Raw genomic sequence first — 18941 nt, forward strand, 5'->3', positions numbered from 1 at the left:
TGAAACATTTGAAACACGTAGACTTTATTCAGTACCAGTACATAGAGGATATCTAATAATTTCTGAACGTGAAATGATACGGGGGTCGTAGGTTTTAAACGGTAATTATTTAACTATACCGTCACAAATGTAACAACTTCCTTACGGATTAGAAGCTAAATGTTTTGAAACTATGTCTAATGAGTCATGATTGAAACTACTTTTAACAATACAAGGTAGGATATCAAGGAAGCATGTATGGTTTCTGAGAAGTATGATGTATGTTTTCCCAGAACGCTACTTTTTCTGACATGATGCAGCGGCGTGGAGTGACAGCTCTGATACTGATGATGGGGCTGCTGATGCAAGCAGGTAAATTTCCTTTGTTACTTTTGCCGTACTCAGACAGTTTCCTTACTTTCATCATTTCATCCAAATAGTTTCCATCACTAGTTTGACTTTAAAGCTCAATGGAAGCTGATTTGGCAAATAATAGAAACTGATTACTTCGCTTGTGCATGTTATACATGTAGAAGTCACCAGCAAACTATGTTCGTCTTACAAAGGGGCTAAAATTGTCAGGTGATTTGGTAAGCTGCGTACCCTACTATCCCAGGGGAAACAACCTTTACTCATATTTATCAGTCACTGCTTTGTCGGATCTAGTTTCCCATTTATTGTATCTCGGAGGAGTGGATCTTTACTCTTATCTGTTTCTAGTAACCCGGCAGAGTGTTTTTTTTTATTCTTATCCGTTTCTAGTAACCCGACAGAGTAGATCTTTACTCTTATCCGTTTCTAGTAACCCGGCAGAGTAGATCTTTATTCTTATCCGTTTCTTGTAACCCGGCAGTGTGGATCTATATTCTTATGTGTTTCTAGTAACCCGACAGAGTGGATCTTTATCCGTTTCTATCCCGGCGTACTGGACCTTTACTCTTATCTGTTTCTAGTAACCCGGCAGAGTAGATCTTTATTCTTATCCGTTTCTAGTAACCCGGCAGAGTGGATCTTTATTCTTATCCGTTTCTAGTAACCCGGCAGAGAGGATCTTTATTCTTATCTGTTTCTAGTAACCCGGCAGAGTGGATCTTTATTCTTATCCGTTTCTTGTAACCTGACAGAGTGGATCTTTATTCTTATGTGTTTCTAGTAACCCGACAGAGTGGATCTTTATTCTTATCCGTTTCTAATAACCCGGCAGAATGGATCTATATTCTTATCTGTTTCTCTAGTAACCCCTGCAGAGTGGATCTTTATTCTTATCCGTTTCTAGTAACCCGGCAGAGGGATATTTTTTCTTATCTGTTTCTAGTAACCCGGCAGAGTGGATCTTTATTCTTATCCGTTTCTTGTAACCCGGCAGAGTGGATCTTTATTCTTATGTGTTTCTAGTAACCCGACAGAGAGGATCTTTATTCTTATCCGTTTCTTGTAACCCGGCAGAGAGGATCTTTATTCTTATCCGTTTCTAGTAACCCGGCAGAGAGGATCTTTATTCTTATCCGTTTCTAGTAACCCGGCAGAGTGGATCTTTATTCTTATCCGTTTCTAGTAACCCGGCAGAGTGGATCTTTATTCTTATCCGTTTCTAGTAACCCGGCATACTGGACCTTTACTCTTATCTGTTTCTAGTAACCCGGCAGAGTTGATCTTTATTCTTATCCGTTTCTAGTAACCCGGCAGAGTGGATCTTTATTCTTATCCGTTTCTAGTAACCCGGCAGAGTGGATATTTGTTCTTATCTGTTTCTAGTAACCCGGCAGATTGGATCTTGATTCTTATCCGTTTCTTGTAACCTGACAGAGTGGATCTTTATTCTTATGTGTTTCTAGTAACCCGACAGAGTGGATCTTTATTCTTATCCGTTTCTAATAACCCGGCAGAATGGATCTATATTCTTATGTGTTTCTAGTAACCCTGCAGAGTGGATCTTTATTCTTATCCGTTTCTAGTAACCCGGCAGAGCGGATCTTTGTTCTTATCTGTTTCTAGTTACCCGGCAGATTGGATCTTTATTCTTATCCGTTTCTTGTAACCCAACAGAGTGGACCTTTATTCTTATGTGTTTCTAGTAACCCGACAGAGTGGATCTTTATTCTTATCCGTTTCTAGTAACCCGGCAGATTAGATCTTTACTCTTATCCATTTCTAGTAACCCGGCTGAGTAGATCTTTATTCTTATCCGTTTCTAGTAACCCGGCAGTGTAGATCTTTTTTCTTATCCGTTTCTAGTAACCCGTCGGAGTGGATCTTTAGTTTTATCCGTTTCTAGTAACCCGGCAGAGCGGATCTTTATTCTTATCCGTTTTCTAGTAACCCGGCAGAGTTGATCTTTATTCTTATCCGTTTCTAGTAACCCGGCAGAGTGGATTTTCATTCTCATCTGTTTCTAGTAACCCGGCAGATTAGATCTTGACTCTTATCCGTTTCTAGTAACCCGGCAGAGTAGACCTTTATTCTTATCCGTTTCTAGTAACCCGACAGGGTGGATCTTTATTCTTATCTGTTTCTAGTAACCCAGCAGAGCGGATCTTTATTCTTATCCGTTTCTAGTAACCCGGCAGAATGGATCTATATTCTTATCTGTTTCTTGTAACCCTGCAGAGTGGATCTTTATTCTTATCCGTCCTAGTAACCCGGCAGAGTGGATATTTGTTCTTATCTGTTTCTAGTAACCCGGCAGATTGGATCTTGATTCTTATCCGTTTCTTGTAACCTGACAGAGTGGATCTTTATTCTTATGTGTTTCTAGTAACCCGACAGAGTGGATCTTTATTCTTATCCGTTTCTAATAACCCGGCAGAATGGATCTATATTCTTATCTGTTTCAAGTAACCCGGCAGAGTAGACCTTTATTCTTATCAGTTTCTAGTAACCCGACAGGGTGGATCTTTATTCTTATCTGTTTCTAGTAACCCAGCAGAGCGGATCTTTATTCTTATCCGTTTCTAGTAACCCGACGGAATGGATCTATATTCTTATCTGTTTCTTGTAACCCGGCAGAGTGGATTTTTATTCTTATCCGTTTCTTGTAACCCGACAGAGTAGATCTTTACTCTTATCCGTTTCTAGTAACCCGGCAGAGTAGATCTTTATTCTTATCCGTTTCTTGTAACCCGGCAGAGTGGATCTTTATTCTTATCTGTTTCTAGTAACCCGGCAGAGAGGATCTTTATTCTTATCCGTTTCTAGTAACCCGGCAGAGTGGATCTTTATTCTTATCTGTTTCTTGTAACCCGGCAGAGTGGATCTTTATTCTTATCCGTTTCTAGTAACCCGGCAGAGTGGATCTTTATTCTTATCCGTTTCTAGTAACCCGGCAGAGTCGATCTTTAGTCTTATCCGTTTCTAGTAGCCCGGAAAGTAGATCTTTATTCTTATCTGTTTCTAGTATCCCGGCATAGTGGATCTTGATTCTTATGCTTTATCTGTTTCTTGTAACCCGGCAGAGAGGATCTTTATTCTTATCCGTTTCTTGTAACCCGGCAGAGTAGATCTTTACTCTTTTCCGTTTCTAGTAACCCGGCAGAGTGGATCTTTATTCTTATCCGTTTCTTGCAACCCGACAGAGTTGATCTTTATTCGTAATATCAGTCAAGGGCTTTTCTGGTTTAGTTTCCCGTTTCTATTATAGTATTCCGGTAAGGTGAATCCTAACTCAAAATATCAACCGCGAGTTGTCTGGTGTTGTCTGTTTCCAGTAACACGGCAGAGAGAATCTATATTCAGAATGTTAATCAATGGTTTTCTTGTCTGGTTTTCCGTGTCTAGTAACCCCGCGGAGTGGATAATATCAACCACCGGTTTGCCTGGTGAAGTGTCCCATTTCTTTTATCGCGGCGGTTTGAAACTCTACTCATAATGTCAATGACTGGTTGTCTTGTGTGGTTTCCCATTTCTTGTATCTCGGAGGAGTGTATATTTATATTCATCTGTTTCTTGTAACCTGGCAAGGTGTATCTATATTAGAAATATCGGTCACTTGTTGTCTTGTCTAGTTTCCCGTTTACTGTATCCCGGAGGAGTGGATCTTTACTTAAAACATCGATTAATTCTTTATGTGGTCCAGTCATCCGGTTGTAGTGTAGTCCCAGTCTATTATCCCGGTGAGGTTCGTACTTCCAATGTTGATCACTGGTTTGTCTGGTGTAGTTTCCCGCTTCTATTATCCCGGTGAGGTTATTCATAATGTAGGTTATTCATAATGTAAATTCCCGTATTTTATTATCCAGGTGAGGTTATTCATAATGTAAATCATTGGTTTATCTGGTGTAGTTTCCCGTTTCTATTATCCCGGTGAGGTTATTCATAATGTAAATCACTGGTTTGTCTGGTGTAGTTTCCGTTTTTATTATCCCGGTGAGGTTATTCATAATGTAAATCACTGGTTTGTCTATCCCCCGGTGAGGTTATTCATAATGTAAATCACTGGTGTAGTTTGTCTATTATCTTGGTGAGGTTATTCATAATGTAAATCACTGGTTCTATTATCCCGTTTCTATTATCCCGGTGAGGTTATTCATAATGTAAATCACTGGTTTGTCTGGTGTAGTTTCCGGTTTCTATTATCCCGGTGAGGTTATTCATAATGTAAATCACTGGTTTGTCTGGTCTTTCTATTATCTTGGTGTTATTCATAATCTTGGTGTAGTTTCCGGTTTCTATTATCCCGGTGAGGTTATTCATAATGTAAATAACTGGTTTGTCTGGTGTAGTTTCCGGTTTCTATTATCCCGGTGAGGTTATTCATAATGTAAATAACTGGTTTGTCTGGTGTAGTTTCCGGTTTCTATTATCCCGGTGAGGTTATTCATAATGTAAATAACTGGTTTGTCTGGTGTAGTTTCCGGTTTCTATTATCCCGGTGAGGTTATTCATAATGTAAATAACTGGTTTGTCTGGTGTAGTTTCCGTTTCTATTATCCCGGTGAGGTTATTCATAATGTAAATAACTGGTTTGTCTGGTGTAGTTTCCGTTTCTATCCCGGTGAGGTTATTCATAATGTAAATAACTGGTTTGTCTGGTGTTGTTTCCCGTTTTATTATCCCGGTGAGGTTATTCATAATGTAAATAACTGGTTTGTCTGGTGTAGTTTCCCGTTTCTATTATCCCGGTGAGGTTATTCATAATGTAAATCACTGGTTTGTCTGGTGTAGTTTCCCGTTTCTATTATCCCGGTGAGGTTATTCATAATGTAAATCACTGGTTTGTCTGGTGTTGTTTCCCGTTTCTATTATCCGGGTGAAGTTATTCATAATGTAAATCACTGGTTTGTCTGGTCTAGTTTGTTGTGGATATTTATGCTAACATCTTATCCTAATAAAGCATATAAACAAGGATTCAAGATAGTTTTAGAAACTGCAGTATAACAGACTTGCATGGGCTGTACAGGCTGTTTCTGTTTCAGCGTCTATAAATCAGACAAGTGGATATTCCGAGAGCCTGTAAATAAAAGCATGCGTGTAGTCAACTCGAGCGATCGCATCCGTTTGAACTGCAGTTCGTGTTTTTATCTTCTTCCTTGCATGAAGATGCACGTTTACATAATATCACCGGGTTGGAAAACTAGGCTGTTCGCGGTCCTTCCTGCTCATTGCTGTCGGCTAACTTCGGCATTATTCGGCATCAGTTACATACCAGACCGTAGAGCTGATGGGTGATGATAAACTGTTGGGGACGGCCGCGCCTTGAAAATGTGATCTCTGTTAATACTAATTGGGTGGGGTGGGGTGTGGGGTGTGTGTGTGTGTGTGTGTGTTGTGTTTGTTGAGTGTGATTAGCGCCTCACTATGATCTATCATCTCTACACGCAATGTTACCGAACAAGCCCAGGGATGTTTTCAATATTTCACATGTAATATTTGGAAAGTTTAGATTCTTGTACCCTTGGTAGGTCCCATCCGATCTGGGATTTAAACCCACACTCTCTGTCAGTCACATTATCGCCAGCACACACAAACAGCCATTTAACCCACTCATCCAGCGCGGCTTTCAATAATTGCTTGTAAAACCTGTCCGCTCAATGCATGCGTTTTGTTTTGAACACTGTGCAAAACCAGCTTATTGTTATTAAACAGGTATTTTCAACGTGTTTATTTGAAGTATTCTGTTATTTTCACAGACGCTCTTCCAAGGGTGTCCGAGCCACGCTTACGACGTACGCGGTACATTCACCAAGGGCATGATGTTATCCTCATGTGCTTAGCTAAGGGCATCCAGATATTCAGGTACAATTTAAAACTGGATAAAACATATTTGTATTCTAGTGGAAAAAACAATCCCGCGGTCGTTCGTAATTCTAAATGTTATCAACATGAATGATCCTATGTTACAGGTTCACTTGGATGAAATACGGGCAACGAATGCATGTTTCGACTGGGCATTTCGGACGCTTGACCATAGAGAACTTCACACTACGTGACCAAGGTCACTATACGTGCAGGGTGGACGACGACGAGGGCTATGACGTCTCTCCGGCAGTGTCTCTGGTTCTAGCACGTGAGAGATTTCACTTCCTATAGAACAAGGGCTAAGGTTGTTTGTTATTATAGTGGAGACCATTGGTCCAAATGTTTAGTTTGAGTTCAGGACTTTCAAGGATAATATCAGGTCCAGTTTAAGGGGATTTAAGCTGGCTGAGTGCTTTTGAGAATAATTACTTTATATCATCTTATTTAACAACAAATATGGCTACAAAGTCAAATGTTTTTACTTGAAAGTTAACTTAAAGGTTAACGTCCTGAAATATCTTCGACAGTCACAAATAGGACTTTGACATTTGCCACCTCAAGGAAGTTATTCAAAAAACTGAGATGTAAGTACGGTTGCTTTGAAAACAAGTGAAACAGGACATATGACGCATGTACATGTTGTATAACGATATTAATGCTTTTTACTTTGTGAGTCTGAAATTAAACATCCTTCCTGGTAGTTTTACAAGACGGGGTGTAACATAAGTGCAGCCTAATATACAATATATATCCATGTATTAAACAGAAACAATGAACAACATATGTAAATGCACTGTAAAATGTTGAGTGGTTTTGATTAAGTTAGAAATAAATTTCATTTACGTAAACGTGCAAAACATCTGATTCAGAATGAAGTGACACATTAATGCCATTCACATGTCATCTATTCTACACATCATCAAAATAAATAATAAATGCCTTTTCGCGAACACCTGGTGTCATTGCTGATTTTCAGTGGTCCATTCATGTGATTTAAAAAGCCCTTTTGCCCTTTGCAATATATTTTGTAGGATAGTAACAGCTGATTATGTTTTTGCACTGATGTTATATTTTCACTTGAACTGGGTCGAGGTTTCTGCCGGCAGACTGAAGTCCCCGAGATTCATCCTATAAACATCACTGATGTTATATATTGACTTGAACTGGGTCGATGTTTCTGCCGGTAGACTGAAGTCCCCGAGATTCATCCTATAAACATCACTGATGTTGATGTCATCATATGACTTTCACAGATAACTTCTATTCACATAGAATGGAAAATATTTATACGGATAGTCAAAACTGGCTACGCAGATGTTATAAACTGATCAGTGAAGATCCGGGTTAGAGTTGATCTTCAGTAACCCATGCTTGTCGTAAGAGGCGACTAACGGGATCGGGTGGTCAGGCTCGCTGACTTGGTTGACACATGTCATCGTATCCAACTACGTAGATCGATGCTCATGATGTTTTTGTTTTTCGCTCATGATGTTGAACACTGGATTGTCTGTTCAGGCTCGATCTTTTACAGACTGCCGCCATATAGATGGAATATTGGCGTTATGTTTGACATTTAACAACAAACATACCAAATATATTTACTGTATATTTTCAGAAATTGATGACCAATGGAATGTTGCTGTGAGAATCAAGATGACGCATGACATGTCCCCCATGTCACTTACCTGTGATCATCCGCCATTCTGCGTTCCCACTGGGAAGTACGATTGGTATAGAATTGAAGGAGAGACGCCAAGCCAGGTCAAGACTAGCAACAACATCATGATTGACAATAACGGTATTTCAGTAATCTCTCAAGTAATGTTTTTCGCAAACAGTTTCTATTGAAAATAATAAAACTGTTTGTGTTGTATCCTTACCGTAATTCAAAATTAAAATCTCGCTTTTAGTTTAAACAAAATCAGATAATGAACTATCTTGAAGTCGGAATGCTAGTGCATAAATTCATTGTTTGCTTTTGTGCCGCCTTGCATGGCATTCGGTAATTCGAGGTTTGCAAAAATAGTCATAAAGAAAGTTAACAGATTTGTTTTATCCGATATAACACATCAAACTGAATCTTAATAATGAACACATCGGCCTTTTGATCATGAGAATTATGTATACGTTTGAGTGGAACTCAGACACAAGATGGTGGCAGCTGCCATCAAACTTTACCAGTGTACCTGAATATTTATGTAACCTACGACCTAGCTCTGCCGTGTTCTAGAAGTAAGTTCTTGTAATTTCTACTCATTTCGCCATTCAGATTGAAATTAAAGTAAATAAAAACGTTCTTTATTAGATTAGGCAGACAGAGTTATCTCCCTTCAACGTGACACATGATAGCGATAGATGTGATAGCGAAAACTAACAGTTATTATGGTCTTTGAAAGGGTAACGATAACCACGTGTTATGATGGGACGATAGATATCCGGTTTGATATCCTAATGTATGATTCGGAAAAATATATTTCACTTACAGCTGGCATTTCGTGTCCCGATGTATGCATATAACGAAGGTCAGAATACTGTAATAAGCCAGCTAGCAGTAGGTACAGGAGCGCTATTTGGAGTATTCAGCATTCGGAGCTGATATCTGACTCAATCTTAAATACCAACCAAGGAACTTCCGATTGAGGACAGTTGACCGCGCTATTCCCTGCATTGTTCACTTGGTGTTTTGGGTGCCATTAGTTCCAGAGTTCATGCCCTCTGTCGCCCGTTCAGAGGAGAGAGAGAGAGAGAGAGAGAGAGAGAGAGAGAGAGAGAGAGAGAGAGAGAGAAGCGAGCGCTCCTAACGCCGAAGACCTGAGTTCAGTCAGTTCCCAAATGCGTACAATGCGTGAAACCCATTTCTGGAGTCACTTGTCGTGATATTGCTAAAATCGGCGTAGAGCCTTATTCCTTCACTCATATTGACTGGGAGCATGTGAGCATAAGCATGGTTTTCTTAGGCTTTATCTATTATTTTATACAGATGACACCAAGACAGCTACGGGTGTGAGAGGCTTACGTTTATTATATACGATAGTCACCTGTAATAAGAAACAACAGATAATATAGTATATGCATATTAAAACATAATATAATATTATATATCATTATCATCATAAAAGCAATACAATCATTTCTGTTACATTACTTACAACTATGTATTATTAGATGATACGATAGAAAATGCCATACAGTACATATTAAGTAAAATGGTTACAATATACCTCCCATGTGTGCACAAGGGTGAAAACGTGATAATTCTTTGAAATGTCACCATTCATGATATGTCCTGCAGAAGAAAGAGCATGAATAAATGCTTAGAGAGTGACTAAATAATACATTGAATAACAAAATGCATTAGCTTATGCAATTCCATTAATGTAGATATACTGTAGGTAACTTAGCATGTATACAAGATAATATTAAAATACAATTATTGCTTTAGGGTTAAAGTTCAGCCTCTAAACCACATTCATTCAAAACATTAATAGAAATATATAATTCCAATGTAAATATAATTACTTCTTAGATGCTTATTTATAATGCATAATCTTTGATTACTATTTAATCCTATTTAGAAATAAAGATGAATTATAAACTAACCTTTTGTGGTGATCTGTGAATACTCCCAGTGCAGTGCATGAGTGAAATGGCAATATGGAGTTAGTCAGGCAAGAAGGTAAAGTTTAAAATTTGATCAATCACAGGATCGCTTGGGGTGTGATTGATCAGCAGAGGAGCTGGACAAAGAATGTAGTGGAGCTTGGGTTGTGATTGATCACTGAGGCCTGGGCTTAGAATGACAAACACACACACACCTCTGTTGAATAAAGTTCAACAGAAACAAAACTTGAAATATATTTATTTTACAAAAATAAGACTAAAATACAAATATATACACCTGCTACACTTCCCTCGGGATGAAAATGATGTCCTCATCATTTGCCTAAAACAAGGGAGAGAAATGCATTCTGTACATCAGTACTGTCGTTGGCGAGAGCATTCCAGCGTTGATAAAGAGAACTGAGATACTCAGCTCTGATCTTCCTGGATGTGGAACTGCCCAAGACATTACATACTCACCACTAGACATCCACCAATGGCTTGTGTCCGAGTCCTCCTGATCTTCTGGGCTTGCTGTGCCGGCACATCTTCAACTGACTCAGGATCATCTTCCACATTGGCGGGTTCTTCCTGGGGCTGCACCAGGATCTGCGTCAGTGGTCTCCACATCTGATGTCTTCTCTGCAGCAGGATCAGCCTCAGCTGAGCATATCTTCAGGCTGGTCTGGCTGGCGAAACCAACTGCGTCTCCAACTAAAATCGTCTTCGTCCAATGCAAAGTCTTCAACTTCTGCTCTAGCCTCAGTTGGCCTATCAGCTATATCCGCAGCTGACACTGACAGTCTCAGACGATGGAAATATATGTCTGACTCGTCATCCCCTCTGGTTCCTCGACTGGAACAGCAAGCTCTCTTTGATCTTCTTGGTTTCTCGGATAGGTCTCAGTGGCTCTGGTGCTAGTGAAAGAATCCGGGCACAGGAGTGCACCAATGGGAAGTAGAAGATTCCGGTGTAAGCTCTCTCCTACCTTCCACCATTCTCCTTTCCGACCACATAGACAGGGATGGAGGGTTGGTTGACGAAGGAACTGTATAAATGTCACCTTCCATCTGTCCTGCTAGTTTGTGTCTTCCTTCAAAGGCGACGGTTTTTAATCCAGGAACTCGGTCACCAGTCTCTATAATTGCTGCTCTTTGCCTTCTTATCAAAGTAGGTCTTCTGATCCTGCTGTGCCTCCTTGCTGTTCTGTGAAAACTAGATGATATGCCTCTTGGAGTCGATCTCTTAATGACTTTGTGTACCTGCTGCAGTGACTTGGGCTTTGCCTTGTGGCTGGATGTCAAGTCAAATGCTAGATCCACTGGAAGTCTTGGGTGACGCCCAAACATAAGGAAGAAGGGGGAATGTCCGGTAGACTCATGCCGAAGAATGCAATTGTATGCATGGACTAAGGGTCCAACATGAAACCTTCCAGTCCCTCTTGGCGTCTGGTTCCAGAGTCCCCAACATATATCACATAGGGTCCGGTTGAAGCGTTCCGCATCCCATTACCCATGGGATGGTAGGGTGTTAATGGACGACCTGTTGATCCCAAAGCAGCAGGGCACAGCTCTGAGCATCAACGCTTACCAACAAAATTGGCTCCTTTGGCAGAGATAAGATCCTCTTGGGCAGACCGTAATGGATGATAAAGTTGTTGGCTCGATCTACTCTGCATCGTCTTGGCTGATGTATTCCAAACAAGGTTAGATGCTTGAGCGTACCAGGTGAAATGGTCGAAGTAATGACCCAACACATACTATTGACCACCCTTGGATGGCTCCAGAGTCAAAGAAGTCCATACAGACCAGTTCCATAGGCTGCAACGTCTGGATGCTCACCAAAGGGGGCTCTGATGGATGTGTTTCACGCTTCCTTTTCAGACACCTCTCACCTTATCTTCAGGTAGTCATCTACATGCCTTGGTCATACCAGGCCGAGTAGAAACGTTCCTTGGCGAGTAGGGATAAGGTCCGATCTCTACCACCTGGGGATGTACTACACGATCTGGCCACAGAAGCTACGAAGGTGCCGAAATCTACATCTGGAAGGTGCTTTTACTAGCTGTTCTTGATCACATCTTCCATCCATGCTGATGACTCCTATATAACCACCACCTTCCCTCAAAGTCAAATGTACCAAATGTCTTCAATAAAGTACGTCATCTCTGGGTCTCAACGGAACTGAGTTCCTATCGGGTCTTGTGGCATTCTCCAGATGTTCCATGATAGCAGCAAAGGGATGTGTCCTTCAGCTGAGCACGGCGCCAATCCTTTGCGTTGGCAGCACACACATGGTCACTTACATCTGCTTCAATTCCTGGAACCACTTCTGTAGACAAACTGGAAACTCTCAACAAGATTAGATTGCACAAAATCTTGGTACAAATAACACTCCACCACATCACGAGACAAGGGTCTTCCATCTGGACGCAGGTCTTTGCTACGGGCAAACGAGACAACACCTCAACATCAACGTTGTTCTTCACCTACGGTCCGGTGCCAGTAGGTAAAAGTTGTAACTTTACTGGAGCGGCTAACCACCGATGTCCTGTAGCGTCAGACGGTGCATGGTAGAATTACACATACGTCAGAGTTATTGTCGATTCGTACTACAGAGTGGTTGCCATTTCAAAATGAGTCATTGAAGTTTCTACAAAGAACGGCCCATTTCAGACACAAGAAACTCAGAGTTTATGCGCTGAATGGTTCCGTTCAGATCGATTCAAACCCTATACTTGCATAGGCAATAACTAGTAAGGTGACCATCAGTAGCTCCCTGGTATGAAGGGCTTTGCTCCTAGGCCATGGGTACTAGCATCCAGTGTGTGCAGCTCGAAGGTCTTGAGGAAGTCCAACAGAGCCAAAGGACTGGAGGTGATGAAGGAGATGTTCTTCAACTCCTGGAAAGCTTCAACTTGAGCGGGACCCCAGTTCAAGCAGTTTGGGATGTGTCTTAGACCTCGACTTCTTGGTGGCACGCTTCGGCATAAGTTCTGAGAGGGGGTCCTGAAGCGATCTTAAGAGAAGTCCCTGGACGAATTTCCGACTGAGTATCAGCAAATCCCAAAGTTCCGGATGTCTTCACCAGGAGTGAATGGTGTTAGCCAGTCGCACAGATCTTGTCTATCTTCTCTGGATCGGCTTCAATCCCCTCAGCTGACACTAGTATATCCAACAGCGTACCTCACCTTTCTCTTTAAAGAACTTGCATTTCTGTGGAGACTGAGCTTCAATCCACATTCTTGTAATCTTCTAAAGACGAGAGCTCCAGCCTCTCCACATGCTCCTCGTATGTGTCCGGGAAGATATGATGAGGTCATCTATGTATATAAGGCGTAGATCTTCAAGTTGAGTCCCTCTAGGCACTTCTCCATAAAGGCGCTGATAGGTCGCTGGGGCGTTTGACAAGCCGAACGGCATCCTGTTGTACTCAAGAAAGAATCCAGAGTGGACCTACAGTAAAAGCCGTTCTCTCCTTTGTGGTCATCATCTATCTCAACTTGGTAATAGCCGCTCTTCATATCCAGCACTGAGTAGAACTTGTTCCTCTTCGAGACAATCTAAAAGTTCTTCAATTCTCGGAGAGCATAACTGTCCTTAATTGTCCGGTTGTTCAGCTGGCGAAAATCTATACATAGACGTTAACGGCCATCTTTGCGCTTAGCTAACACAACGTTGGAAGGCCATGGACTATGAGAGTGTCTAATCACACCAGAGGACAACAGTTCTTGAAGATGACTCGAACCTGATCATACATTGTTGGTGGTATACGCCGATGTCTCTGCTTGAAGGGCACGTCATCATAGAGTTCTATCCGATGCTTGACCATGTTGGAATGTCCAAGATCTTTATCATGTTTAGAGAAGATGTCACCATATCTCCTAATAACCTCCAGTCCCTGTGCAGCTTCATCATGTGTAAGTCCATCTTCCTCCAACTCAATGTCGTCAATCCACTTCTCAGAGTCTGAACATCTCATGTCTGGTAGGTCTTCTATTGTCACAGGTTGAAGTTCACACAGCAGAGCCTTAGTTGGAACAATCATGGTCTGGGTAGTAACATTAGACACATGAACTTGTATCTCATCTGGTCTGTCATGGCAGTATCTCACAACGACTGGTATGATGTCTAAGTCCTTAGAAATAGTAGAGTCTACAGTTGGCTGTATAAGGGCACACTTGTGGATATGGGAATCCCTTTGCACAGTTGTCCACGGATGATGGCAGAACCATTAGCAGGTATGATTACAGGCTTATATTCAATGGATCTAACAAAGCCCAACTTCCCACCATTCTTCTCTAACTCCTTCTCTCCGAAGCATCATACATCTAAAAGGCCAGGTACCAAGGTGTGTAGAGGTTGGCCGTCTGAAGGAATCGGATTCCATTAACCTTTCTGCAGGCATCCAAAAGCACTCCAAGAACATTAGTCCCAAGAAGAGCAGGAACTTTGGCATTATAGCTGGTGTCAGGCACAACAAGTAACAAACAAGTGATGTCATCTTGGTCAATGCAACCATCACCAATACCCTTGACCTTAACCTCAATGTAACCAGAGTAAGGTAATGAGTTTCCACCTGCACATTCAATATTAAGAAGGCTATCTACTGAATGTATGGGAATATGGAGTGAGATACCTATCATAAAAGAGCTAGACACAATAGACACTGTGGCACCCAGTCCACTAACGCCCTAACCGGAATATTCTCAATAAGTATATCTACCTCATTTGAATTCCCAACTAAGTCAGTGTGTGCGAATACACGAGGGCTAGATGTAGCACCTACGGGCGCCCCGGGTCATAAGAGCGTGGCCGAGTTTAAAGGCCTCTTAAGATGGTCAAGACGTACACGACAACCATAATACAAATGTCCGGGATAGCCACACCTGAAACACACACAGGCTCATGATCCGATGCTTGTCCTGGTGTGAGAGATCTGTTGTCGTTAGCTCCAGCCCCAGGTTGATAGAAATAGGAAGGGGCAGCGGCATTCCTTCCCTCGGGAGATGGAGCAGGATACTTGCTGGATCGAGGATCATACATAGCTGGCTGATATCCTCGTCCTCCCGTCCGCGACCTCTTGTTCTCGGTGGCTCTCTCCCATACTGCTGTCCGTGGGTGGTAGAACCAAAGGGAGATTGTTGCTGGTACACTTGGGCTGACAGCTGCTGATGTTGGTCACGTAGGTCGCATACACTCGTGGTCAGATCCTTGATCATCCCCTTCAGCTCAGCGATGTCATCAGGCTTAGAGACGGGCTGGTTACTGGCCATGTTGACGGATGCGGGCTTCGACTTAGACTTCTGGATATCTGATCTGGCTCGGTTCTGTTCAAATTCTATCTCACGGAGGCACAGTCTAAGCTCATCAAAGTTGGAGATACTCTCATATTTATGAGCAGCAAGACTCTTCAGTGAAGTCTTCAATCCATCCCAAAGTCTGGACCTCAACATCTCATCCTGCTCTGCTAAAGAAATCTGCTTCTGTTCCGCTAACTGGTATAACAGTCTCTCAAGTCGACAGCTCCAGGCAGTTACGTCTTCGTCATTTTGCTGGTAGGAGCTGTAGAACTCGAAAATAATGAAGAACTTCGGCGGAGAGTACCAAAAGCACTCTTCAACTTCAACAGAACATCCACAATGGAAGCATGATGACCAAGTTTCATCACAATAAGAGCCGCCTCACCCTTCAGTGACTGACGAATAGCCTGAAGGATAACAGAGTTGTCATGGGCCTTGGACTCCATCAGACAATTCACCTCATACCGCCAAACATCATAGTCAGCATCCTTGCCGGCCGTTCCACTAAACAAAGGAAGTTTAGGGAAGTGACGATAAAGCAGCTTAGAACTAACTGGCACCTGTTCTGGCTGAGAACCATCTAAAGTGGAGGCTTCTTCCTTCTTCACAACTGGACCACCCTGCGTGGCATACTGCTTCAACCAAGACTTAAAGTCATCAGGGTTATCGGCCTTAGGATGCAACCCCATCTTAGCAAAACTATCAACAAGACTAACATATTCTTCTTCAGAGAAATTCATCTTCAAAGGCACAAGACTCCAAGTAAAGAATAAACAAAATCAGACATGGATCCAAGGCATGGATACAATGACTTGATGCAGTAGATGGTGGTTTTGTGAATGTGTCAATAGCTACTAAAGACGATGTGTTAATCCCATACAAAAGTAGCACATACAGTGAGGGTACAATAATTGTATTTTCAGCGGCAAACAAACAAATTAAAGGACATCAGTTGGGTTTTATGTGGCAAATGCAAGTATTACCCACATGGGTAATTAACAAGATTTGACCCTAAAGATTAGATTATGCCATGGTTGGCAGATGCAGAATAATGAAATATGTGGACTACAATAACTATGAAGACCACAGTGTGTCGGAACGCGTGACAATATGTACAAAACGGGTCGCGACTCAAGGCAACGCCATCATGATGTAGACATTTCACGACAAACGCAAACGGAGCAAAAATCATCGCAAACGCAAAATAATCACGAACGGCAAACGGATACTAAAGCAAAGGATGATAATTACAAATGGACCCTACATAATGAATGAATATAGACCACAGGCAAAGAGGGAGACAAAGAAAGCGAATGAGCTGGTTAGATATTTGAACTAAGTGTAGTGCAGTGCAGTTAACTATGACATTTATATTCTAAGATAAAACTGAAGTTTAATGCTAAGTTTATTTAAAACTAAAGTTTATTTGGCTAAGTTTATTGATTTAAGTATATTCCACACAATCATACTCACACGTCACACCTAAAACAATGTAAATGATTAAAGAGACTACAATATGGAAATAAGCGAGAACACAAGTGAAGCTTTGTACAAGCACAACAAAATGCTAACTAACTAAGCTGCAGCTAAGTATAAAGAAACGCAAATTGATATGGATATGTGTACACCAAATGAAAATAAAATGCAGGTTGATTAATTACATCTTATTGAGGGTAAATAACCTGCAGGTAATATGTAAACAAAAGCAATGCTACAAACCGTAAAGGTATTTAAAGAAACAACAAGGAGTTATGCCAGGCAAATATTTACAAGTTCATAATGGACAGAAAATTCGAAGATGAATGTTTACAGACATGTCAAATGTAAACAAAGTCAAAGCAATATTGCAAAAATGTAGAAACAGTACTTACAGTTCAAGATGAACAATATAAATATATCAAATTAAAGACGAGAAACAAAATAGTCCGGAAAATGAGTCACAATTCACAATCACCAAACCAAGTACAGCAAATTGTCAACTTGACCTGCCTTGGAGTCTCTGGGTCAAGGTCGCTGTCAAAGTTCAGTAAGTCCTAGGGTCACAAGACCCAACAACATGGACCTGATAGTCACTCGTGTGATGGCCAAATCGACCATAATTACAGTTCTTTCACAAACTTGCATTCCATGCGGGTATCCAGGCATCACATAAGTTCCTCACTGGGGGCTCAAACATAACCATCCGGTTTCTTGGCTTTTATCTATTATTTTATACAGATGACACCAAGACAGCTACGGGGTGTGAGGCTTACGTTTATTATATACGATAGTCACCCTGTAATAAGAAACAACAGATAATATAGTATATGCATATTAAAACATAATATAATATTATATATCATATCATCATCAAAGCAATACAATCATTTCTGTTACATTACTTACAACTATGTATTATTAGATGATACGATAGAAAATGCTTACAGTACATATTAAGTAAAATGGTTACACATACCCCATGTGTGGCACAAGGGTGAAAAACGTGATACCCTTGAAATGTCACCATTCATGATATGTCCTGCAGAAGAAAGAGCAGGAATAAATACTTAGAGTGACTAAATACACTGAATAACAAAATGCACAGCTTATGCAATTCCATTAATGTAGATATACTAGTAACTTAGCATGTATACAAGATAATATTAAAATACAGTATTGCTTAGGTTTAAAGTTCAGCCTCTAAACTACATTCATTCAAAACATTAATAGAAATATATAATTCAATGTAAATATAATTACTTCTTAGATGCTTATTTATAATGCATAATCTTTGATTACTATTTAATCCTATTTAGAAATAAAGATGAATTATAAACTAACCTTTGTGGTGATCTGTGAATACTCCCAGTGCAGTGCATAGGGAAATGGCAATATGGAGTTAGTCAGAGCAAGAAGGTAAAGTTTAAAATTTGGCCAATCACAGGATCGCTTGGGGTGTGATTGATCAGCAGAGGGCTGGACAAAGAATGTAGTGGAGCTTGGGTTGTGATTGATCACTGAGGCCTGGGCTTAGAATGACAAACACACACACACCTCTGTTGAATAAAGTTCAACAGAAACAAAACTTTGAAATATATTTATTTACAAAATAAGACTAAAATACAAATATATGCACCTGCTACACACTTCCCCGGGATGAAAATGATGTCCTCATCATTTTGCCTAAAACAAGGGAGAGAAATGCATTCTGTACATCAGTACTGTCGTTGGCGAGCATTCCAGCGTTGATAAGAGACTGAGATACTCAGCTCTGATCTTCCAGTCGGGATGTGGAACTGCAGACATTACATACTCACCGCTAGACATCCACCGTGGCTGTGTCCGAGTCCTCCCTGATCTTCTGGGTTGCTGTGCCCGGCACATCTTCAACTGACTCAGGATCATCTTCCACATTGGCAGGTTCTTCTGGGGCTGCACCAGGATCTGCGTCAGTGGTCTCCACATCTGATGTCTATATATTTATTTACAAAAAAATAAGACTAAAAATACAAATATATACACCTGCTACATGTGAGCATAAGCATGGTTTTTCACACCTTGATGGACAACAGCGTCCTACTGAAATAAGATCTGGGTACCCGGTGAGAATACGTCATGTAACCATTAATTTTCTAACGCTTCACAGGCAGCTTGGGTTATCTTGGGTAATATTAATCAGATTGTGTGGGCGCCACGAGCATTGTGCATGGAGAAATGCGCATGATAAATGGACTATCATTATCATTATTAGATTGGTTGCACGCGTGTCCTTCAGTTGTGATACAAGGTATCGATTCTAACACTAAATTGATTTCTGTAACCAACAAAACAGTAGTCACAATGACTA

At 41.0% G+C, this 18941-nt stretch overlaps 1 protein-coding gene and 1 long non-coding RNA gene across 2 annotated transcripts in view; one reads left to right on the top strand and one right to left on the bottom strand.

Moving 5' to 3' along the window:
* Positions 1-261: 261 nt before the first annotated feature.
* The window catches only part of LOC124258773 (sialoadhesin-like), a 20531-nt gene continuing 1851 nt past the window's right edge, over positions 262-18941 (top strand). Inside the window, exons 1-4 of the mRNA XM_046692866.1 lie at positions 262-351; positions 6105-6210; positions 6318-6481; positions 7829-8011. Of these exons, the coding sequence (XP_046548822.1) occupies positions 291-351; positions 6105-6210; positions 6318-6481; positions 7829-8011 (514 nt within the window). The 5' untranslated portion in view covers positions 262-290. The remainder of the gene's footprint in view (positions 352-6104; positions 6211-6317; positions 6482-7828; positions 8012-18941) is intronic.
* Positions 17351-17686, bottom strand: LOC124258776. Its single transcript, XR_006893671.1, has 2 exons — positions 17571-17686; positions 17351-17390 (listed from the first exon to the last, which is right to left on the bottom strand). It is a non-coding gene; the product is annotated as an uncharacterized LOC124258776 (long non-coding RNA).

Source organism: Haliotis rubra, unplaced genomic scaffold (genome assembly GCF_003918875.1).
Source record: "Haliotis rubra isolate DU_JTF1 unplaced genomic scaffold, ASM391887v1 Scf70, whole genome shotgun sequence".
Classification (NCBI taxonomy): Eukaryota; Metazoa; Mollusca; class Gastropoda; order Lepetellida; family Haliotidae; genus Haliotis; species Haliotis rubra.